Source organism: Simochromis diagramma, unplaced genomic scaffold (assembly GCF_900408965.1).
Source record: "Simochromis diagramma unplaced genomic scaffold, fSimDia1.1 OVJJ01000150.1, whole genome shotgun sequence".
Taxonomy (NCBI): Eukaryota; Metazoa; Chordata; class Actinopteri; order Cichliformes; family Cichlidae; genus Simochromis; species Simochromis diagramma.
This window is the reverse complement of record NW_024387083.1, coordinates 1,819,291-1,844,103: the sequence shown is the minus strand read 5'-3', so window position 1 is coordinate 1,844,103 and position 24,813 is coordinate 1,819,291. Positions and strand designations below refer to the sequence as shown.

The 24,813-nt window shown below is 42.2% G+C and overlaps 2 protein-coding genes across 2 annotated transcripts; both read left to right on the top strand.

Annotated features, from left to right (window-relative positions):
* The first annotated feature begins 13,574 nt into the window (after window positions 1-13,574).
* On the top strand, window positions 13,575-18,488 carry si:ch211-106h11.1 (volume-regulated anion channel subunit LRRC8D). Its single transcript, XM_040045870.1, has 6 exons — window positions 13,575-13,805; window positions 14,137-14,496; window positions 15,135-15,716; window positions 15,826-16,076; window positions 16,414-16,791; window positions 16,897-18,488. The coding sequence occupies exons 2-6, from the start codon at window positions 14,152-14,154 to the stop codon at window positions 18,017-18,019; spliced, it is 2,679 nt and encodes an 892-aa protein (XP_039901804.1). The 5' UTR covers window positions 13,575-13,805; window positions 14,137-14,151; the 3' UTR covers window positions 18,020-18,488.
* A 435-nt stretch (window positions 18,489-18,923) lies between these two features.
* ddx39ab (DEAD (Asp-Glu-Ala-Asp) box polypeptide 39Ab) lies at window positions 18,924-24,754 on the top strand. Its single transcript, XM_040045803.1, has 10 exons — window positions 18,924-19,056; window positions 19,916-20,132; window positions 20,472-20,599; window positions 22,267-22,543; window positions 22,663-22,781; window positions 22,916-23,047; window positions 23,187-23,296; window positions 23,471-23,615; window positions 23,759-23,906; window positions 24,244-24,754. The coding sequence occupies exons 2-10, from the start codon at window positions 19,925-19,927 to the stop codon at window positions 24,258-24,260; spliced, it is 1,284 nt and encodes a 427-aa protein (XP_039901737.1). The 5' UTR covers window positions 18,924-19,056; window positions 19,916-19,924; the 3' UTR covers window positions 24,261-24,754.
* Window positions 24,755-24,813: the final 59 nt, after the last annotated feature.

The following is a 24,813-nucleotide window of genomic DNA, read 5'->3' as shown; positions in this document are numbered from 1 at the left end:
TTGTTGTTTTTTTTTACCCCAATAAAATACAAACCTAAACAAAAATAAATAAAGAAATAAAAATGTAAAATTATAAAAGAAAGGGTTGATCAGCTGGTGTCTTGGGGCTATCAGTTAAGTTGTCATGATGCCAAAGTCACGATGAAACCTTATTTAATGTGGGAGAAATTTGCTTGTGTCACTGCTGGATTTAATGACTATATATGTGGGCGTACTTGTAAATACACCAAGCATTCTCTGGAAAGTTTGAATATCTCATTGTTCTCATGTGAACATCTGAACCTTTACTTCTGAGACACTGAGGTAGCAGTTACACAGTAGACCTACCTGTCGTGTGTATGAGCGTGTGGGAGTGTTTTATGTGGTGTCCCCCTATCCCACACAGTTTTAGTTTATATTTTTATTTTTTATTCTTCCCTAAATTATACCTGAACCCATACAGCTAACATTTTCAGCCTTAAAAAACCTTCCATTACATGGTATAATCGTACACTTTATGTGTAATCATATATTTTTTAAGTAAGCTACACTTTGTAAATGTTTAGAAGGAATTAATCATGTAAATAATTAATAAATTATGTTGTAAATAAAATAAAGGCAAAATAGCTGAGTCACTGTGTCGCTTATTCAACTTCCTTCTTCTTCTTCCAAAGACAAGACGCACCCCCGCCCATCTATACAGTTACCAGAATTAACTAAAATAACCAAAGTAACAAGTTTGAAAGAGGTACTAGAGGCGATTTGTTTTTAAAGCATTGCAAAGGTTAGTCGAAGTAGAAGTGAAAAAAGGGTTTTCACATTGTTATCATGCACCAAATCTCTATCTATGTGTTTCGGTGCTTCTTCATGAGACGATTCCTCCTAGACCAGCAGGAGCTGAGCAGCCAAACTTGGCAGTCTTCTACGTCTTTAGACTCCAGAGGGTTCTCATCTACATCAGCTATGTCATCATGTTGCTTGGCAATCATCTGATCCATTTTTTTTTACCATTTAGACACTCCTACTGTTTTAGTTTCATATCCACAAAAGCTGAATTATGCAGGATATATTATGACACCATCTCGTTGCCTAGCATTCACCTAGCAACTGGCTAAAATGACTTGTTTTTATCATATAAATTGCATCTGCTGCCCCTGTTTTTTGTGTTTTTCTTTGTTACTTGTCTCAGTTTGCCAAACGCCTGAACAGGCCAAACTAAACTGCAGCATGGAAATGTACAAGTTCTTATAGTTTACAAATACCCCAACATTTGAACACACTTTACAAACATGTGACATTTTTGGTGTAAAAATGATCCCAAATTATATTAATTATGGTTCTCAGAACCAAATCTACAATCTACAAGAAAAGTAATAAATAAATATGCATATATATGGCAAAGGCAAAAACTAGTGCTTTTCACTGTACATCAAACACAGCCTACCTTCCTTGAATTGAAGGGGAAGTACTTTACCCTTTATGTACCCAGCACAGCATAATCTATGTCTGCTTTTCTCTAAAACGCTTAAAGAAGACTGGAAAAAAAATAATCTACTTTATCTGTACTGATATCACAGAAATCAGTATCATAAACTAATCAGTTCTTCATTTATCTTGATCATAATAAAAATACCACGTCTGATAAAAACACCCTCCCAGGGAAGATCGGGCTTATTTCGAGTGACAGAAGAGAGAAAAACATTAACCAATCAAACTGAAGGCACAGACAGAAATAGATCAGAATTTCACAGCTCATTCTACAGCTTGCATGTGCGAATGCTAAGCAAAAGCGGAATCTCTTGAATCTTTGCCCAAATTTTAGCCCCAAAAATGTTCAAACCCCTTGACTGACAGCAGAAAAATTCTTAAATTGTACTACTTACAGGCTTCAAGATGTTACTATTCATAAAAAACACTTAGAATCAGCATATGTGCAGATGGCATGTAAGTTTAGTAGAAGCCACAGCACTTGATCAAATGCAGATTATAATTAGCCCAGATGTTAGCTTGCCCTGTTTGTACAGCTTTTAACAGCGTGCCCCCTGTGGGCATGACGAACTCTCGGCTGTTTCTCTGAAACTTACTTGGGAAAAGTACCACACTTTTCATATCTCATAAACTCCACACGACCTCTCAATTTTACACTATTGCTTATCATTTTACAAGATGAATACCCTTGTTTGTCTGGAAATGTCAGCCACAAAGAGTAATTAAATGTACAAGATGAAAACATCTTCTATCATCTATCCTATCTACCTTTGTATCTAAGGTATGTTAGTCACTGCTTAAGAGTTCGACTGTCATTAACAACAAAGAAGACTTTGAAATTTCTTTGACTTTTTTGACTTTTTTGCCAAATTGTCAGCAAAATTGTCAGAATTCCCCGCTGCAAGTTCTCACTGACACAACTGGAAAAAATGGCATTTCTGAACAGATATCTTCTGGAGCCCGAATCTGACCTCAGACTGAAATCAAATCAAAGGCACATGAACTGAAACCAACGCTTTTCTCCGTGTGGCTGTATTTTTTGCAAGCAACTCATCTGACTCCTGGTGTGAGCAGCACAAACTGAAGCTGAGTTCCCCTTGATGTGCACAAAGACAGGCATGTCAGAGCACTGTGGTTGATGTGGTGGGGGGCTGGCAACCTTTTCCCAGGGGCTTTCAGGGAGAGCAGACGAGAGGAGTGCAGGGAGCCGAGACGGGCTGGTGGGTTCGGTGGGTTTTCAACTTCATTTGTTTTGGGGGGTTCAGGGGCTGCTCGTTCCCCCGATGGTGGCAGAAAACTGCCTTTCTAGGAACCTGAAACCTGAAGCAGAGCGAGGCAAGAAAAACAATTGTAGGCAAAAGTTCATTTTCCTTTTGTTTTGATCCAGATGTTTACTCGCTGTGATAGTCTGGAGTATAGTACTTTATATTTTACTTGTCCTTTATTATAAGGTAAACATGACATAAGTACTACAGTACCTCAAGTGACTACACACACACACACACACACACATACATATATAGTCTCATTACATGTGGTATAAAACTAGCATTATAGCATTTCACACAAAGAACATTATACCAACAGTCACGCCTGGTGCTGGTAGTGTGATGGCAGACTGGGGTTTCAGTATCTGGATGACTTTCTGTATTGATGGTACCATGAATTCTGTTCTTTACCCAGAATTTATCTTTCTATGTGATTTTTTTTTATTTTCTCGTGTTAGTCTTTTAGTTAATCTATTCAGCGGTGTGTCCATTTTATACTTCCCTTGTGAGAAACTTCAAATTAACTCTTACTTACATTTCCTTGCTCCAGTTTCTATCCTTGCACTATCATACTCTCCCCTCTATCATCTGTATGGCACAAGTCGGGATACCAACTTTCACGTTTTGACAGGATACCTCAGGAGGTTCATTGTTGTCAACAATGGCGAAAAGCCTGGTGTCAGTAGATGCAAGCAGAAAGGCTGGTCCAGGATGCTTTGGTTGCAGAGGCTGGGGCTGCAGAGGGCAACAGGCAGCTCTGGAGGCTGGGGTTGAGGCTGTGGCCTGGTTGCCCTCACCCTCGCAGCTGGGACAGGTGTAGTGTGCTCAGTCTCTGGGTTTGCCAGCCCACATTCAGTCTCTCACTGGGACCTAGCAGCGAAACACTCTGTGGGCCCAGTGCTGACTGACACAGGTACAGAAACAATGTGCACCTAGCAGCTCTTGTCTTTAGTGTCTCCAGTCTTTGTGTTAATCAATCCAGGACGGAACCTCAGAGTGGACCTAGCATTGATTGCGCTCAGAGCTAGCCACAGCCTGGTTGACTGACCCAGGTGGGAAGACCTTCGGTGCTTGGCTTCTGCTGCAGTGTTCAGGCTTACCGAGGCGTTACCAGCGACCACATTTGCTCTTTGAGGATGGCAAAACAGATAAAGCAGGCTCAGAAAGGTGGCTAGCTATCACTGCAGCTGGTGGGTGGTTAGCTGGAAACATTAGACAGGGGAAGAAATGATGGCAGGAAAACTGAAACTCAAGGGATTTAATTAATTACGGAAGATATTTAATAATAAACAGAATCTGAAAGTTGAAAAAGATAAAGACAGGGTCAAAAACCCAGGACCATCACACATTCATGCTCAAAAACTCTCTAATGTGCCTGAATTAAAGCAGTTGTGCAAAGAAGAGTGGGCCAAATGTCAGTATGTGTTGCTGGAGGATGCAAGGTACAGACGCAGAGGCAGATGGAGGCTAACAAAAGGCGAGCCCGTTATTGAACTGATGAAAAACCAACATGAGACAAAACAGAAATCAAAACAGAACCCAAGTTTGAACCAATAAACTGACACAGAGAGACACATCGGTACAAAGACCATGGGACAAAATGATGCTGGTGAACTGAACATTACGCTCTGGCAAAGACGATACACAGGGGAGAACGGGGCAGAGAGGAAACAGGTGGGAAACACAGCGAGAGCAAATCTGGAATAATGAGACGAGGGAAGCTAAACTCAACAAAACACACAAGGAAAAAGAGACCTTCACAGTAAAACTGGAAACTTGATAGTGGACAGAAATTAAACGTGGAGACAGAATCAAAGACCAGACAGTCATGGGGATCTGACTGAGGGAACAAAGAGATCACAAAGGGTAATAACTAAATATTACATAACCAAGAAGGTGAACCAGAACATAAACAGAGCCCACAGAGGATATAATAAATGCTTAAGGAAACTATCAGTCATATTAATATACACAGAAGACCCAAATAAAAACATAAGAGATTCTCAAAAAGTCAAGGAATCACAAAATTCATTAAGAAATTACAAACACAAAAGCCTGGGTCCATGACCCGGGAATGCTAACATAAAATTCCTCTGCAGACCGTTGGAAAGACCCATCGCCAGATTCACTGTAGTTCTTACTGCAAAGGGTGGCACAACCAGTTATTACGCTTACAGGGCAAATACTTTTTTACACAGGCCCAGGGTAGGTGTAGCACACAGACCCCAAACACACACACACACACACACACACATTTGGATTCTGTCCTTATTTATATTTCCATGCACACACACGTTGGAGGTGTTTGCTCCGTTCTGTCACACTCCGACTGTCACTCTCTCAGTCTTAGTCCAACTACCCTCCTCCACACCCCAGCAGCTACTAAAACAAGGGAAAGAGGTCATTACACACGCACATACAGTATGTGTGTGTGTGTGTGTGTGTGTGTGTGTGTGTGTGTGTGTGTGTGTGTGTGTGTGTGTGTGTGTGTGTGTGTGTGTGTGTGTGTGCTGTCTCTCTGTGTTAGCCAGAACCATGAACTTGGATTGGATAAGCAGAAGAGAATTAATGGATAGATATTTAGCAGCATAGTTCCCAGAACTCTTTCAAAACAGATACTACTTTATGAAATGTTTTACACCAGCTATTTATTTTATGGGTCAGTTTTGTATAATTAGACACCACTGAAAACACTTGGATAGTGTCCTCTGTGACCTTAAAAGCCATTTAAGCGATATTTTTCTAAGATTTGTATTTCTGCTACATAGGGGAATAAATATTGTAATTAATTGGTCACATGGGTAAAATCAGTACCACAAAAGGGAGAACGCTGAACAGAAAGTTGCGTTTTGGGTGCTGATGTCATCCATTTGGTTTTATCACATGGTGGTTGCAAAGTCTCTGATAGTGATGATTTAAGTAAACACTTAGCAGTGAGATAAAATGCAAGAACAACAAGTGACAGATTATTCTTCAGCTTAATCTAGCATGCAGTTGAGCTCCATCATTAATTATTATACATCAGGTTGACAGTGCACCAATAGTAAATCCATTATATCCTTCAAAGTTGCACCAGACCATGTGAGAAAAGTCAGCTGTGTGAGCAACACCTACATCAGGTTAGTCGAGCTTAAAAACTACAGCTTAAGATGGATCACTTTCCATAATATGTGATGTTCAGAGCCACTGAGCCAGACAGCACATCTCAGTGATGTTTCTGGATATTCTGCATATGCAGCAACTTAATTACGAAACAGTCTTTGTACTTTTTTATAACTGGCAAGAACAGAGTGGGTGTATCTAGCACATTTAATGACATCATTACTTCAAATGAATCGTTATCGACGATCAAAGGAAGAGAAGATTCACGTTATCAGGCAGCCTCGAGGTCAGCCTACAGTCTCGCTGCTGTTTATCTGTGTAGCTGCTGTGGCTGGTGGCTTGCAGTGGTTTCAGTCAGGGGACTTGACGAATGAAGCGCTATGCCACTTTCTCACGGCCAACAGCTTCTCTTGTGTCTACAGTTTACCCCCACCCACCCGTTTTACACTCATTTCCTCGCAACTTTTTCAACTTTCTCTCACTCTGGTTGGCAAAAAAGCAAAGGTTATGGACAGTTCAGGAGTTTCTTTTTTAGCTGAGGGGAGGAAATCGTAAAAGTTTAACAGCTTTGTGAGAATTTGATGCCGATGTTGGTAATGTCCTGAGTGTGTGTCAAGTAAGCGCTTCGTCAAAGTACGAAGCGCTATATACAGTAACATAAAAGGGCGCAGCAGTGGCAGGAAAAACACCAGATGTGCTTTACGATATGATGCACTTATGTTGTGTAACACTGTATCTATAGCCATGGGAACTGGTTGCTGTAGCTCTCAATATTATACTATATTACAGGGCCATGTACAAAAGCAAAGCCACAATACTTCCAACCAGGCCTGTGCCACCCACTGAACAGGAAGGAGGTATTTTGCTGAGGTATTTTCTTTCTGTGTTACCGCTTATCACATCCTCCTACTCTTTTCAATCAATTGCTGTCAGATTGAAAATGCCACAGATTCAATTTAAAACCAAATTTTCACATTTTTTCCATTTAACAAATTACTGAACCAGAAGAGTTTGTAGTCTTACCACCCAACTCAGCGCCACTAAACTAACTATAGCTGCCACTACTCTGTGTAAGGAGGACAAACAAATTATGGTAACTATGACAATATTGGAGACAGAAATTTTCTCAAATTTAGCAAGCAAATGGGCATCCCCACTCCTACACATTCATCCAACTGAGATTTGCGTGACTATGACAGAGCAGGGTTACAGAAAGGTAAGGGGGTGTGAGAACTCATCAATGACAAGGTACCCAAGACAGCTGCTGCCTACATCCCCAGAGAGACTCTAAATATATAACCACAAGCTCTAAAAGGAAATAGACCTGTGATTACAGGCATACCAAAAAATTTATTATCTGGGTTTTTCCAAGTCTTAAAGCTATCTATGTACAATCTTAGAGTATATTACACCGTCTCTATTTCTTTAACAAAAAACCAAATGCAAAAGCACTGCAAACCATGATTCGGCAGCTTGCAGAACCATCTTTAGCAGTAATACATTTTCTGTGTATCTTTATGAGTCCCATGAATCATTGTGGAGGAGTTTTGGCCTGCTGTTCTTTACAGGTTTGCGGGTATTTGTTTATGCACAGCTATCTTAATGTCCCTGACTTTGAAATGGCTGTTGCAACACATTGATGCTTTTCTTTTTCAGCCATTCTGTGGTAAATTTGCTCCTCTGCTTATTCTTGTTACATGACCCAGTTTTAGCCAAGCTTTACCGAGCCAAGCATTTGACTCGAGAATACTTTGGTACACAGAGGAGTTCATGGTTTTCTCACTTACAGCAATGTGCCCAGGTTCATGTGGGCACCTTCTCCACTTTGGTTTCATCTGTCCAAAGAAGTCTTGTGGTTTGTTCAGATGCAGCTTTGCACAGCTAAGCTGTACTGCTGTGTTCTTTTTAGAGAGAAGAGGCTTTCTCTCATACTTGCTCAGTCTTTTTCTAATCGTGGTGTCATGAACTTTAACATTTAAAATGCTGACTGAGGCCTGTGGACTCTGATATGTAGCTCTTTTTTTCTTCTTCTTTTTTGAGCCTTACATGCAGGGCTGGATTGGTAAAATGACATACTGGTAATCTGGCTTAGACGTAGTTCAAACTAACTTTTTTTCTTTGTCGATATAATCATACAGGCTATGGGGCAGCTTTAATGGCCACTCCTCATGGTCCATTAAACATGGATCCTGGAATGCCTGGAACTGTCCACAGTACCCTAAAAGCCTTCATCAGGAATTTGATGGGGATGTGGCGGACAACACTAGAGGCCAACTTCAAGCCAAAAGCACAAGTGACCATCGAGTGCTGGATTACCAAGGAGATGCTGTCCCTGCTGATGTTCTGCACAGGCCTGGACCCCACCAATGGATACCTGCTACAGAATGGAGCAAACATCAGTCACCTCCTCTACATGGATGACAACAAGCCGTATGCCAGGAGTGAATGAGACATCGATTCCCTGATCCATACCACTAGGATCTATAGCAATAACATTGGAATGTCATTCAAGGTGGGAAAGTGTAGTCGGATGGCAACAAAGAGAGGGAAGGTAGTCAGAACTGAGGAGATTGTACTAACAGAAGGCAGCACTGCAAACACTGAGACAACAACACGTACCTAGGAAAGCTGCAACACCACATAAGCAAGTCCTGAGGAGTCAGCTGAATGGGAAGAACAAGACCTGGGCAATCACCACCTACACCCTGCCAGTCATCAGATAGCCCACTGGGATAATACGCTGACCAAAGGAGGAGACAGAAGCCACTGCTGAGTGGAAGGAAGGGCTAGTGAGTATCAGAACCACTTTCCAGGACAAAACAGCAAACATCCATGAGTACATCAGGAAAATGGCCAAAACTGATCATGCCCTTAGTGAATACCTCAGGCAGCAGAAATTTGAGAAAGAAGAGGAGCTAGAGGAGGAATTGTCATGAAATGACAGGCCCCTGCACGACATGCATCGGCAGATAGAGGAAGTGGCTGATACTGAGAAATCCTGGACTGAAAAACCGCACAGAGGCACTAATCCTGGCAGCACAGGAACAAGCTCAAAGCAGAAGCTCCAGCAAGGTTGGGGTCTACCACACCAGACAAGACCTCAGCCACACCCTGTGCAAAGACGCTCCGGAGACAGTCCAGCACATAACACCAGGGTGCAAGATGCTAGCAGGCAGAGCATACACCGAACGCCAAAACCAAGTTGCTAGTACAGTATACAGGAACTAGCATTGTTTTCATTACTGACACTGGATTGCCCAATGAACTCTCTCTCCTACTTTCCTTCTGCGAGAAAAAGAAACTAGAATTCCCCTTCAGCTACACCATCAGTGGTACCACGAACAAAAAGTAGTAAAATGAGTTCAATTATTCTTTGCAATGCATTTTTAAAGAGAAAATAATGTGATTAAATACTGTATTTCTCTCTTTTTTTGCATATACATCATTAGCTTTGCTGTTTTGACCGATCATGGTGGGCAGCCTGGCTCAAAACGCCAGGGTTGGGGTGATTTTGCTGGGATCTGGCATCTGTCCTGAACATAGAATGATGGACTTCAAATTGTTTACACCTCATATACCACCTTTCCTAGATTGATGGACAGCAACAGTTGCTTATTTAGGGTTACTGCTGGTGTCTTTCCTCCTCGCTTTTGTGTTAACAAACACCTGAAAGCTCCAGACCAGCAAACAACCAAAGTGTCAGCTTTTATAGAGGTGCTCACACTTGGCGATGATCAGTTAATCAAGTGATTTGTAGCACCTGCCTGTTTCTTGCCCTCCTAATTCCTATTAAAGAATTAAGGGTGTGCTTATTTATTCACACGTGCGCCTACATTTTTTCTTAGTGTTTGTTAGATAAATAAACAAAGACACGGTATAATATGTCATGCTTTGTGGTTCATCAAAAGTTGTATTTATGTGATTTTAAGACTTGCTAAAGAGCTAAATTATTTTTATTACATCCTGATACATAAAGTTCAGATTGAACAGTGGGTGTACTTTCTTTGTGTCTTTTTAAAAAGTCTTGAACATTTACAGAAAGGGCCTGGCTTCTGATAATAAGTCAGCTACTAATTCTAATAATTCCATCGGAGTTACAGAATATTTACCATAAACTCGCCATCATTGTGAAGGGTGTCTGAGCTGTTTGCTTGTGATTAAAGCTGTTAGCCATTTGATGTGTGAGGTTTGTTGCAAACTTGTGATGTTTTTTCATGACATGGTCGTGTGAATCCTGTCACCTAACTCAACCCCACCCAAAACATCCCTGCCTATGGGCAAGGGTGTGTGAGTGCGTCACAGTGTGTGTGTATATTGCAGTTGAAAAGGTGTGAAGCCGCAGGGTTTAGAGCACAACTTTGAAACCGAGGGTGTTTATAGGATAGCAGCCCCTTGTAATGTTCATCGCACCACAGCCCTGCTTTCTAATTTTGTAGCCACGTTCCCCGAAAGAGATAGAAAAACCTCAGTTTATTTTGCAGTGAGATCATGGAAACCATAATGTGCTCTCTTTTGAAAACAAGAGAAAAATACAAAGACTTGAGTTGATTAGCTCTCTGTGTAATGACTTTTGTTCAAATATTATTTTGTTTATCACATTTAGCTGTGCTGAGGCTGGCCACTACACATACACAAGCATTTACCCTAAATGTGTAGACTGACGTTTATGGAAGTGCATTAATTTCTTCCTGTGAGTTAGCACATACTGATAGCCCTCCCATTTAAATAAGTATGGACAGACTCTTGGGGGTGGGTACCTCAGCTAAAGCTAAAGTGTAGCTTTCATCTGTCAAATACTTTTAGCATATACCCCTTAATATACAGCTTTACATGCTGCAGAAATGTATGGTCAATAGTACATTTAGTGCTTATTGAACTGACTTTAAATAGCCAGGAAATCAGATATTTCAGCTTTAACATGTTAGCAAGCAAAGGAGATTTTGGAGAAAATAATGAGCTTTGTTGTTCGCTAAATCAAAAGTTCCATTGCAACGCCATAATTTGATGTGTTGCATCTGTCATACATACAGTCACATGGAAACATTTTCACACAACTGTGTGTATGATGAAAAGCGAAACCCTCTGAAACACTACAGCGTAATCTGACGTATGCCAACCAAACTGCAAAGCTGCCCACAACTGCTGTGATTGGCCAGGAAGGAAGAAGTCACAGCATTTCTTTCTGTTGGCACGGCATATAAAACAATCACATAGTAATTAGCACATAAAGCTTAAATACCAGAGACATCAACTACTTGCGTAGATTACATTGTAGGCTATACAAAGATTCATAGCAGAAGTCTAAATCAGCCGAAAGTAGCAGCAGATGTTTGTGGACTTTGCTGGTTTTAAACATTCACGTCTATGTCAAACAATCTTCCCAGCAAACTCAACCTAAGGTCAGATGGTGCCAATGCTCAGAAAAACTGAAATAAATCAAAACGACATCTTGGCCTCTACAGGCCTCAATTAGCATGCTAAATGTTAAAGTCCATGACAGCACAATTAGAAAAGACTGAACAAGTAAGGCTTGAGTTGAAACAACTGCCAGGAGAAAGCATCTTCTATCTAAAAGAACATGGCAGCACGGCTTAGGTTGGCAGTTACATTTGAACAAACCATAAGAATTCTTGCATTTCTTGGATTTGGACAAACCAGACCAGAGTAGAGATGTTTGGCCGTGATACACACCACCACAAGCAAACAGCATACCAGCACAAACCCCTCCTACCAACTCTTAAAGCACAGTGGTAGAGCCTTGATGATTTGAGCTCGGTTTGTAGACTTCAGCCTAACTGAAATGCTGCGCAAGAGAGCTGTGCATAACACAGTAAAGAAGAGTACAATGTTAGAGACAGCCCAAATCTCAGCGAGATTAATTATTTTAAGTTAAACTTGCTAAATGTGGTTCTACAACCTATTGAATGGTGGGGAGTACAGCAGTACTTCATTTTTCATAGGATTCCATATATTCATTTGCAAACTGTGTGCTATGAAGGCAAAAAGAGCAAAGCTAAAAGGTAGAACAATCTAGCACTGTTAACTAGTGGAGACCATAGTTATAACACCAATGATAATTTATTCTTCTACTGGTCTAAAACTTGTAGAAAGAGGAAAGATTAGAGGTCTAAGGAGCTTAGAAAGAAAAGCGACTGGACTTCTTTAAGTTTCTTGAAGATGTTTTAACTCTGCTTCATCCCAGAAGTTTCTTCGATCAGCGGTCTTTGCCATTCATCTATGTAACCAAGATGGCAACGGTTGAAGGCGAGAAGTGTACAGACTTCCAAATTCAGCTTTTTTGATTGTTATGAGTAAACAGTAGGGGTACTAATACAGCACTTCATGTAACCATTGTCAGCATAAGCGTACACAAACACCCACACCCACATATGCATACAAGCAAAGAGAGAAAGAGAGCTTTAGAAGAAAATCTAATGCAGTCGGTGTAAAACTGCACTGCAATTCTTAAAGCTATGTAAAGCTTTTAGATTTAATAAACGCTCAGCAATCTGGGGCGGTATTGTGGGTTTGAATGTTTACGTAGAGAAGCTGAGCATGTTATCTGAAGAACTGTCCTCGTCAGTCACAGTTGCAGAATTTATCTTGAGATTTTTCTCTGTGGCATGAGTGAATGCATTTCTCGCTCACACATAATGTTTGCCACCACTGCTGCATCTTCCACACCACTTTTCGTTTCTGCTCTGTAAAACCAGGCCCCACACTCAAAAGCATGCACATATGCAGACACACACGCGCGCGCGCACACACAGTTTTCACACTTACACACATACACCAGCTGTGTGGAGTAGCTCATCTTGTGGTTCATTTTCAGTTTGAGTGTTTGCTCCAGATTGTTTAGTGGCCTAAATATCAAGGAAATGACACACCAGGAATTTACATTATGACCCTCTCTTGCACACACACACACACAAAAATACTCACAAGTCAGTTTCAAAACTTTGGTCATCAAAGTTCTTTGACCTTTAAGGTCTCACTACAGAAGCTCGGGTTTTGTAATTAAGTGGTGAGAGCGGCACAAGAGGAGCATTCACAGATAATGTGTGCGACTACAGTTGAGTGCAGTCAGAGCGGTACCGTAACTTCAGCGACCTCTGCTGGACAATGCTCTCACTTAACTGTTTTACTGTAGTTTATGTTTTTATGCAACCTTATGCCTCTTTTATCTGACGCACTAGACATTATTTGCTTTAATCCATATAAGGATTTTAAGTATGAAGCTGCAAACACAATAACTGACATATATTACAGCTGACACCTAAAATAATGTGTAGTTACAATGTAAAAAGTAAGGCTTAGGGTAGTTTATCATACAGCCCGCGTACCTACTAGTACTGCAAAATTAGAATGTAGAAAGTGGAGCCTAGGGTACTCTGCAGTACACCTCATACTTCATACTAATAAAACGTAATAAGAATGAAGAAAGTGGAGCTATAAGTACTCTGTCCGCTTTTCTTGGTTATCACCTTGTTCTACTGAGCCTACTGGGAACTACTGTTGGTGACTTATGGAGGCAGATTTCACCAGGCTGTATTGTGAAGTGTTGTCAATTGAACTTTCCAACAGTGTATAAAGCTGGTAAAGTGTTCCCGTCATCATGCATATGAAGTATTTTCACTTCGTCCAGTGGAAACATTTTTCCACTGTTTTTTTGTGTGTGTCACATTTTTGTCTACTTCAGTTCTGAAGGAGTTAAAGGGAGCAAGCAAACCCCCAGTGGGTCTTGAGCAGGCTTCTAGCATTGAATTAAATTTCTCAGCCACACATCCTCTGCTGCCATGGCAACTTTTGAATAGCCTTGTGCCAGTCAGCTCAGGAGGAGTTTGTTTTGTAAGTTTCAGAAGTTTTTCACTGCTAAACCAGACAGCGCCGGCTTGGAGTTTCTGTAATGCGGCTGTGGGTTGATCACAAGTAGAGAGAGAACAGCAAGAGAAGAAGTTATTTGCACAGGTAGGTGAAGAGCTGTGGATAAAACAACAAGGACTGTTATGATCCAATTTGCATTTTTGCCAAGTAGAACTTAAGTGAACTTTTTTATATATATATAATTCATTTACTCTTAGTTAGCAACAGCATTTCAAAGTTTTCTGGAATACATCTATTTGAAATTTCAAAAGATTTTCTATGTATTATATCAAATTGACTGTTAAATATTCACAAAATTCACTGTAGTTCAGTTCTGCAGTTTAGCTCATGATGTGATCCTATAATACAACTTTCCACATTTGGTCAGTGCTGTAGTTCTCTCTTAGTTTTCTCATTTTTAAAGCAAATCTTGCAGGACCCAGAGGACGCCATGTTTTCCCTGTCAGAGCTAGCGCCTCTGAATCAGCATCAGAACAGGTCTAAACTGCTGAAGCCCTGGTGGGAGGTCTTTATGGACTACCTGGTGGTCCTGATGTTGATGACATCTGTCCTGGCTTGTACGGAGCAGCTGTCCAGGGACCGAGTAGTGTGCATTCCTTTGGATTCAACTACAAACACTAGTGATCACAGTCACTCAAAAAGTGCCAATGTGGGACTGTCTCCATCGTCACAGCCTCAAATACACCACGCACACAAAATCGGCCCAAATCTTCACTCTGCACCTCGGGGTCGGCGCACGCACTTGGTGTACCAGCAGTACATTTATATTAGCCAGGTAAAGTAGTGCTGGCTTCGTTGTTTTTGTTATTCACTCTGTGAAAGCATAGAGTGAGCTATATTTAACATTCTGAACCTTTATGTAAAAGGACCTGCTCATACCCACAGGTTATTAAACCGCTTATCTCAGCTCTACAGTGGAACTTTAATCTCCCAGTTTCTTCTGATTCACACTTTGACTGTTTCAGTGCTCACTCACAGCTCTCATGGTGTTGCTTATTTAAGCCTTACTAACCCTCGGAGATAGAACCATGGTTTACCCCTATAGCCAACCTATAGAAGTAAACCAGCAAACCGTATGTCTAGTATGTCTACTAGACATACTAGTAGTTCTGTCTACTAGTATGTCTAGTAGACAGAACTAGATATACTAGTTATGTCTACTCACAGAACCAGTATGTCTAGTTCTGTGAGTAGACATACTCACAGAACTGGGCTTACAGTGTATCCTGTATTTTAAGCTTTTACCCATTCAAATCAATTCAATTAAAAAGAATAACTTTAGCACCCATTTCAGTTTTTATACTAATCCTCTTCCTTTGTTAACAGGTAACCCTTTGTTATTAATGTTTCACAGTGTATGTCTGCTGCCCCCATGTGGTCAAACAATCAATTGCTGTTTGCCTGTTTCTATAGGTGTGCTACCATGAAGCTTTGCCTTTGTCCTCCCGCTTCTTCCCTTACATGGCCTTGCTTCAGTCCCTCGTCCTGGTAGCCAGTGGCTCCTTCTGGCTCCACTTTCCCCACACCTCATCCCGCATAGAGCAGTTCCTATCCATCTTGGCAAAGTGCTGTGAGTCACCCTGGACATCTCAGGCCCTGTCTCATGCCGCCCGCCAAGAGAGCATCCAGGAGATGGTGGAGGAGGGAAGACGAGCACACCAACCACACCACCGAACTTCCACTTCCCCGACAGTGACCCACACAAGACACTCGAGCATAGACTCGGGCACAGACAGCCCACTTTTAAAGAGGATAGACAGCGCATTTGCCACCCCTCCATCCCCTTGTCCCTCCACACTGTCCTGTAACTCCACTGTGTCTTGTGTATCTCTTGACTCCCGGGAGCAACTTCCTTCTTCCAGCCCATCAGTAATGGCTGACAGCCACAGCCAGGTAATCAGTCTGGATAAAAGTGATGGGGAACAGGCGAGGGCGCTGTTTGAAAGGGTCAGGAAGTTTAGGTCCCACTGTGAAAGCTCAGCTGTCATTTGTAAGGTAAGAGATCCTCTAGTCTGCTAGATTTACAGATCAACTTCTTTGCTACCTTAATTTTTTTTTAATTCCATGTATCATTTAGTCTTGATGCCCATTTTTCCCTCTTCAGGTCTACTTGGCTCAGACAGTTTTCAAACTCCTGATTGTAACACTGATTATGAGTTACACAGTCCCTCTTCTCGGCTCCCTGTCCTTCAACCACACCTGTCACCCTGAGGAGCGGGCCCTGGTGGGCTACGCCACCTTCGAGTGTATCCACGTGCTCTCCTCACTTCTCCGCAAACTGCTGGCGGCCTACCTGACCTTACTGGGCCTGTATGGTCTGCTTAATTTTTACACTCTCACCTGGATTTTAAGCAGGTTAGAATAAAAAATGTTAAAGGTGCACTTTTCAGTGTTTTTATCGCAGAAAAGGTAGGAATATATATTTTTAAAGTGGATAGTTTTGCCCAAAGAAAGGTAGAGTATGTATGAGTGCTACTTCAGGCTTTAACAGGCTTTGAGGAGAGAAACTAGTCTAAATGTAAAAAGCATAAATAAATAAATGATGCTCCTGATGATGAGCATATCAGAAAACTAGTTACAGGGGTAAAAAATGTAGTGCTGTGTTTTTGGCTACAAAATATCCTGTTTGATGTTTCTCTTTGTTTTTTCTTTCTTCTTCTTCTTCTGCCTTGGTGTGTTTGATTCAATTCAGCTCTCTGCAGCAATATTCCTTCCATTCACTGAAGGAGCTGACCTCCCTGAGAGATTTTCCTGACCTGAAGAACGACCTGGCCTTTCTTATACACATGTTAGACCAGTACGACCCTCTGCTGGTCCAGCGTCTCTTTGTGTTTTTGTCGCCTGTCAGTGAGAGCAGGCTGCTGGAGGAAAGCTTAGAGAGGCGCTGGGGGGAGGAGAAGCTGCACGCCATGATCAGCGTTGATGCAGACGGCCGCTCCAGGCTGCAGCTGGTGGCCCTGCCTCGCCTTCCTCCAGCCCTCTTCACTCTCAGCCAGCTTCAGGTCCTCAAACTGGAGCTCATCGCAGACACCAGGTTTACTGCACACATGACCGGCATGACCTCACTCAGGCGAGTTGTACAGTGCAGGGGCGTAGTCTTTGAAAGTATTTCTTTTAAAGTATTCACTTCTTTTTAGACTCTAACTTGGACTTTTATGTGGCATTCCAACTACAGGGAGCTGCACCTCTACCACTGCACAGCAACTGTGGATCCCAGCGCGCTTGCCTTTCTCCAGGAACGTCTAGAAGTCCTTCAGCTTACCTTCACTCAGGCATCAGAGATCCCCAGCTGGGTCCTCTCCTTGCGAGGCCTTCATGAGCTTCACCTCTCTGGTCGCTTAGGCAGTGACGGTGGGGTGGGCCGTAGCTGGGCTCTGGGGAGCCTACGCCAGTTGCGTCACCTACGTGTGCTGGTGATTCGAGGCATGTTGCAGCGGATCCCTGGGGAGCTCTGCGAGGTGGCAAGCAGCTTGGTGAGACTGGAGATCCAGAATGAGGGCACGAGGCTGCTTGTGCTGATGGGCCTGAAGCGGATGGTTTACCTGACAGAGCTGCATCTGCAGGATTGCCAGCTGGAGCGTTTACCCTCTGCTCTGTTAGCACTGACCAACCTCCGGGTGCTTGACCTGCAGCACAATAACCTGAGGACTCTGGAGGAGATGCTTAGTCTGGCTCACCTTCGTCGTCTCTCTTGTCTTAGACTTGCTTACAACCGTGTTTTGGTACTGCCGGCCAGCGTGGGTGTGCTTAGAGGCCTCGAGCTCTTGGATCTGTCAAACAACCAGCTCCAGAGCATTCCTCCAGCGCTCTTCACTCTTCGACGCCTTCGGAGGCTCCTGCTTGCCGGTAACCTGCTGGAGGAGCTGCCTGCTGAGGTGAAGGCACTGCAGCTGCTCACAGAGTTGGACCTCAGTGGGAACAGGTTGGAGAGGCTACCCACTGAGCTTTTCAATTGCTGTTTGGAGTTGCGCACCCTGAATATGTCTCACAACTCTCTTAGCTTCTTACCCAGAGAGATTGCAGCTCTAAGTCAACTGTGCAGGCTGGACTTGCGCAGCAACAATCTGGAAGAACTGCCTGCTGAACTGGGCTGCTGCTCAGGGCTGCATGGAGGTGGTCTCCTGGTGGAAAACTGGCTATTTCTTTCTTTGCCACCGCATGTCAGAGACTTCCTGAGCCGCTCTTACACCCCAGGTGGTGCACACACAGTGGAGCATTCCAGGCCCGAGTCTGACAGTTTTCCCTACTTCTCTCCTACACAGTGGAGCTTCTCTTCTGCTCTGGAATCACAGATATAAGGACAACAGCTATCAGACTGGTGACATAATAAAATAAAAGCACTGATGGAGTTTCTTACATTTTAGAAGGTTTTTCTTCAACTACTGCATCAGGCAAATTCTTCACCAATCTGCCCTTATTGTCCATTTTGTTTTTAGAAAATGCAGAACTAACAGATGGACTGCTTTGTATTGCATTGAAAAATATTTCTGGAATATTTTTAAATAAGAACATCTGTGATGAACGCATAAATTGTGAGTTAAAATCAAATGAGTGTGGACATCTCCATTAATATATTTAAAGAACACTACTTGTCATTCTGTATTTGTAGTTTTCCTGTTAAAGAATGTGAGATTTTATAGATGACAGAGCAATAAAATTTATTATTTTGTAAAGATTTCTGCAGCTCTGCAGATACTTCCTGATTGCTTCCTGTATAAAAGTATTCTTCAAAGTATTATGAAAGCTGAGACCTGATGCCAGTGTATCCATGTTAATTAAAGCTTGATTTAGACTTGTGCAAGGAAACATAGAAATTACAGTTACATATACTTTTATTGATGGAGTCCGAATTTATTCACACTGTTAACATCACATCCTGGAGAGGAGTTTTGCGACTTAAACGTCTAGATTTCATACAATTTTAACGATTTCTGTGAAACAAAAACAAACTAACAAAATTGATCCAGTCTGAATCAATTCCAGGAAGCTGTTTTATATTTAAGGTCACAGGCCTGCATTATCATACGCAAACACATCCCGGTTAATTTTATACTTATATTGCAGCAAAACGTGACTGTATTAATTTATTTCGAGTGTCCCTCCCGAGCTCCCCTACGGAGAGCAGCTACAACTGTGTCCCGCTTTTTTCAACTGCGACGGACTGCGGCACACTTTTTGTCCAATCACAGGCTGCTTTTCACAGAGGTCGCATAAACGGGCGAATGATATCGACCCGCTTTAGCCGAGGCGGAACTTCCGGTTGGTGGTATAAACCAACTGAGGCCTCTCCATGCGGTTGTGATCTATCGGGGCAGTCGAAGCTAACACCGAAACGGTAGGAATCCTTGAACTACTTCATTGTCCCGCTTGGGCGGCTTTCCGCGTCTCGTTTCACCTAAAGAAGCTTGTGAATTGTATTTGTTTAATTTGGGCTGCGATAGTGTTTGCTATCGCTAAAAATAACCTTTCGTTGTTTGTTTCAGGGGGCGGTGTTACTTAGCGTTTTGTAGCCTAGCATTTGATAGCCTAGCAAAGCAATCGCCACTTAGATTTCCTTATTTACACGAAATATGCCGCCTTTTTGTCATCCATATAACACTCCCGTTACAATTACGAAAAGATCGCCTTCTTATGCCGTTGGGAATATTTAGTTGGTCGTAGCGGATTAGTTGTTGTCGTGTAGAAGATTAGCTTGCCACGTTAGCAATGGTTATGCAACACAATGGCTTTCTAGTGTTGTATGCGCTTAGAAGCTAACCGGTTTGGTCAATTTGACATCGTCGGTTACGGTTTTGACCTTGTTTGTTATATTGAGTGTACGTGGTCGTACAGAATAGTTTCTGTCTACAAAACACTAGACTATTCATATTTAGGCCTGCTCTGTTGCGTGTTTTCTTGCTTAGCATTTCTTAACCACAGGCTTACTCTTTAAAATTCAGTTCGAGTTATATACAATAGAGCTAATGTTTGGAGTCACGTTTATAACCAACCACGATTTTCATAGTTGCACAAAGTCAAACCCGCCTTGTAATGGTAGAATAAAATAAGACTTTTTAAATGTATTAAAATATGTGCAACAAGTGGGCTCGAATAAGAACCTCGCTTCATATAATCTAAGTAAAGGGAGCCCTCTCTTACAGACACAGATGAAAGACAGTGATCATTAATACTCAGCTGTATTTTCTTTGTTCCAGACAAATACAATGGCTGAGAATGACGTTGACAACGAGCTCCTTGATTATGAAGAGGATGAGGAGCCTCAAGGAGCCCCCGAGAGTGCAACCCCAGCAGGCAAGAAGGAGGTGAAAGGTTCCTATGTTTCCATCCACAGCTCTGGTTTCAGGGATTTTCTTCTGAAGCCGGAGCTTCTCCGCGCCATCATTGACTGTGGTTTTGAGCATCCATCTGAAGGTGAGACGCATTCAACTGTTCTGGTACCTTTTGTTAAATGGGACTAGTGGGGAACTGGCAATTGAGTTTGTTTATGGCATACCCTTGCACTACACTGGTAGAACCAGTCAAAAGCTGTAAGTCTGCATGTTCTTCAACAGCGCTTACCTTATCTTGCTTGCATACATTAAGAATTTTTGAATAGCTTGACTTGCTTTGTGCGTCTAAAAAAATGCACCACTCCCAGCAGGACTGCCACTCCTCTTGTGCTCTTTATAGCAGTTCAAAGAAATTGATTTGCAGGTAATAATAAGACTGCACTTAACATTAATATTTGTGTTGTGTTGTTTAAAAACGCAGTGCAGCATGAATGCATCCCACAAGCTATCCTGGGCATGGACATCCTGTGCCAAGCCAAATCTGGTATGGGCAAGACGGCTGTGTTTGTGTTGGCCACCCTGCAACAGATCGAACCCGTTGACGGACAGGTTAGTATGTGTGTTTAACATGCTTTGACTGTGCCTTCAATGTTGAGCTTTTCGTTTATCGGCAATGAATGTTATTAGTCTGGTAATTAATGAACAAGCCAATAAAGGCTGATAGAGGTCCAAATGTTTTTGTTGTCCTGTTTTTGTTTTTAACTTAGCTGAAGTCAGAGCCACCTGTGAGAGAGCACAAACAAGACTGATCAAAATCAGTCTTAGTCAGAGCTAGGGAATGCCAACAGAATCAATACCCATGGTACCATTTTGATAGCAGGATTTATGAGATGCAGCAGTGCTCGTCGTCAGCTTATGCGGGGAGGCAGAAATCCTTCCAAAACTAAAGGAGGCAGGATGTGGTTTAAAGTATTCTATTGTCAAAGAACAGGTGGAAGATGGAAAGTCGTGCAACTGCAACAAACTTCTGCTCTGTCTCTTTTTTTAAGGAAGGCAGTCGGCTGTGCAGCTACTTTGCATTCAGGTGGCTGCAAAATCTGAGATAATTGATTAGCAAGAGGCGATATGCAAACAATAATTGGACTTCCAATTTAGCAAGGCACATGAAAGACGGGTATCCAGAGCTATTTATGTAGTTCACGTTGAGGACGAATAAGTTAAGAGTGACATCCAAAGTTTTGTCCTACAAATCTTATCCAGAATCACAGATTACTGCTTATTTTGTTTGAGACCCCATTGTAAAATAACCTTGAAATGTTTGTGCTCACTTAATGTAACTAACACGAGTTACAGTCACTTGCTAGTAACACTAATGAGCTACTCGGCAGCCATCCTAACATCTCAGTCTGGGTCTTGTCAGTAAAACGATGTCAACATTTAAATAAATGATCAGAATTCTAAAACGTTTTAGTAACAGTTTAAGTACCTGGCATTAGCCAGTCATTTTGTTTCACTATCCAGCTGTGTGATTCTACTGGTATTGGTACCAACTGATGAATTTCTGGGATCATGACATTCCTTATTAATATACAAATAACAGATTTCATAGGTGACTTATAACCAGCAGGTTTCTTTGTTGGGATATGCAGTTTTGGGGACAACAATAAAATATGTTTTAGCGGGAAATCTACGGCGTAATCAGAAACCCGTCTTAACGCTGCACCAAAACCTTCCACATAACTTGACAAGAGAAATGTTACTACATGTTGGGTTGTCTATGTTACGCTTGTGGTTAAGAGGGGTTTCCGTTTAATATGTAGATTTCCTGCTAAAGCATAAATCAGGCATAAGGGTCGATTGGCTTAAGTGTTCATGTCAGTGCTGAAATGCAGCGCAGCCGATCCTGGTGGAATTTGGGGATTTGAGAGGATGGATGACATTCGTTGTGTATTATAGCATCAGTCTATTTGATTGTAAGTGGCATTTTCATGTTGTGCTTGTTATGTGGAAATTATACACCAAAGAGTTGATATATGGCTCAGTTCTGGCTTATAGAGTTGCAGACCTTCAAGTCTAAGGTGTTATAGCTACAGTGGGATGTAATTTTCTTTCAAGGACAGATGCTTAGATGATCATAAAACACTAAAAATGTAACATTAACATTAAATGCATCTTGTTGTTTGTAATGTAAAACTGTTCATTTTAAACAAATTATTCTGCCTACCTTTGACTTTTTGATAGATTTTTGGATTTAATCTGTGTTTCCTTGTCTCCAGGTGTCTGTATTAGTCATGTGTCACACACGAGAGCTGGCCTTCCAGATCAGCAAAGAGTACGAGCGTTTCTCCAAGTACATGCCCACCATAAAAGCAGCCGTATTCTTTGGTGGCCTGCCTATCAAGAAAGACGAGGACGTCCTGAAGAAGAACTGCCCTCACATCGTTGTCGGAACTCCCGGCCGTATCCTCGCCCTGATCCGGAACAAGACGCTCAGTCTGAAGAACGTCAAGCATTTTGTCCTGGACGAGTGTGACAAAATGCTGGAGCAGCTAGGTGATTTTTCTTTGTTTTTGTCTTCCCAGTTTTCACCAAGTCGGCAGCAAAACTGCAGTAGTCAGTCAGAATCTTACCTTAGTCACTTTTTTCACTCTTTTTCTTTCTTCACATGGCAGACATGAGGCGTGATGTTCAGGACATCTTCCGGATCACACCGCATGAGAAGCAGGTCATGATGTTCAGTGCAACACTGAGTAAGGAAATCCGTCCAGTGTGCCGCAAGTTCATGCAAGATGTAAGTAAGCAGCGGAGAGCTGCTTCACCTCTGAATGTCTGTTGTTTTTTGTGACACCACTCATCTCCACCACTTTCGGTCTGTACTGAAAACTGCTGCACTGAAGTTTTACTTACCTGCTATCTCTTGTACAGCCCATGGAGGTGTTTGTGGATGACGAGACCAAACTTACACTCCACGGCCTGCAACAGTACTACTGCAAGCTGAAGGACAGCGAGAAAAACCGCAAGCTATTTGACCTACTTGATGTGTTGGAGTTCAATCAGGTGAGGGAACATACATCTTTATATTGTTGCAAGCTAATGTTTGTATTCAAAAGGTCCCAAATACTCATTGAAAGTTGTAATAAAAATTGCATCAGAGATCTAACTCGGTGCTTCCTTAATGCCCGTGCGTTGCCTCTAGGTGGTGATCTTCGTCAAGTCAGTTCAGCGCTGTGTCGCTCTGTCCCAGCTACTGGTGGAGCAAAATTTCCCTGCCATTGCCATCCACAGGGGAATGGTTCAGGAGGAAAGGTGACTTATAAACTCTCAACTCGTAAACATGCTCTGCTGAGCTTCAAATGTGTTGTGTATTTTTGAGAGCAGGAGGCCTCATCCTTCAACTCAACGCATTACTGTCTTCAAAGAGTGCTTGTTGATAATCCTCCTGATGGTTCTGTCCTCCTTCCCCTTCTTACCCTCTCTCAGGCTGTCTCGCTATCAGCAATTCAAAGACTTCCAGCGGCGGATCCTGGTGGCCACAAACCTGTTTGGCCGAGGGATGGACATTGAGCGAGTGAATATCGTCTTCAACTACGACATGCCAGAAGATTCTGACACCTATTTGCACAGGGTGAGAAATGCATTTCTGAGCCCCTCTCCTTTTTCATATGCTGGAAAGTTGGCTGTCTTATTTGCTCATCGAGCACCGTGTGAATGCTAGTGGTAGTCCATGTTGCAGTTTGGACTTACTCTTACCTTCTCTGCGCCCCTCAGGTTGCCCGTGCTGGTAGGTTTGGGACCAAAGGCCTGGCTATAACCTTTGTGTCAGACGAGACTGATGCCAAGACTCTAAACGATGTGCAGGACCGCTTTGAAGTCAATGTGGCCGAGCTGCCAGATGAGATTGACATCTCATCTTACAGTAAGTGTTTTTGGTTTTTCTTATTTCTGAATGCCTCCTTAAAAGCATACTGATGTCTTTAATAACATTAGAACCACTGTGATCTGTGGATTAAAGAGTTTTGCAGCACTTTATTATTAAATCATTGCGTTAATGCTGAAGCGTTCCCCACAGAAAATTGCAGTAAACCTTTACTCAGCAACAAGACGCAACAGTTGGTGCTGTCACGTTAACTGAAGCGCTCCTCAAATCCTTCACATATTTAACCTGTTGCTGAAACGTCGGTATGCTCAGCTGTTGCTCATCGTTCTGATGTTTTGCATGCTCAACTCGTCTCTCCTTCTCTCTCCCTCTGTAGTCGAGCAGTCCAGATGAGTCCCCCGGCCAAACGGCAGTCTGCTCTTCGTGGATCTCGTCTTGTATTTGGAAGTAGACGTACTTCACCATTGATTTGAAAGCTCTGCATTTCCTCTGTTCACCAAACATTTATTTTTATTGTCAGTTTTTAGGGGGGTTTGGTTTTAATTTGTTTTTGTTTTGCTTAATGGAATTAAAACTTTTTATAAAATGTCATTTTACTGTTGTGGTCACTTATGAGGATGCTGTCTCTGCTCAGTTTTCATTGGTTTCAGTCTCAGCAGCGACAGAGCTTCAGGGAAACTTTCAGAGGAACATGTGATAGGAGTCTGTGCTTTTTCTTTATGTCCAAGCAAGATTTGTATAGGAGATGTTTTGTTTTCCTTCCCAGTACAAAAAAAGTGGCTGTTTGGATGGTAATCAAAAAGTTGTAAAGACACAAATTTGGCTCATATGGCAGCTCTTTCTATGGATTTTTAACTGAATATCCTCCAATAAATGAAGTCACCACATGAACTGGTAGTGATGAATTTGCAGATTTCGACGGGGCAAAACATGTCACTGTTTAACT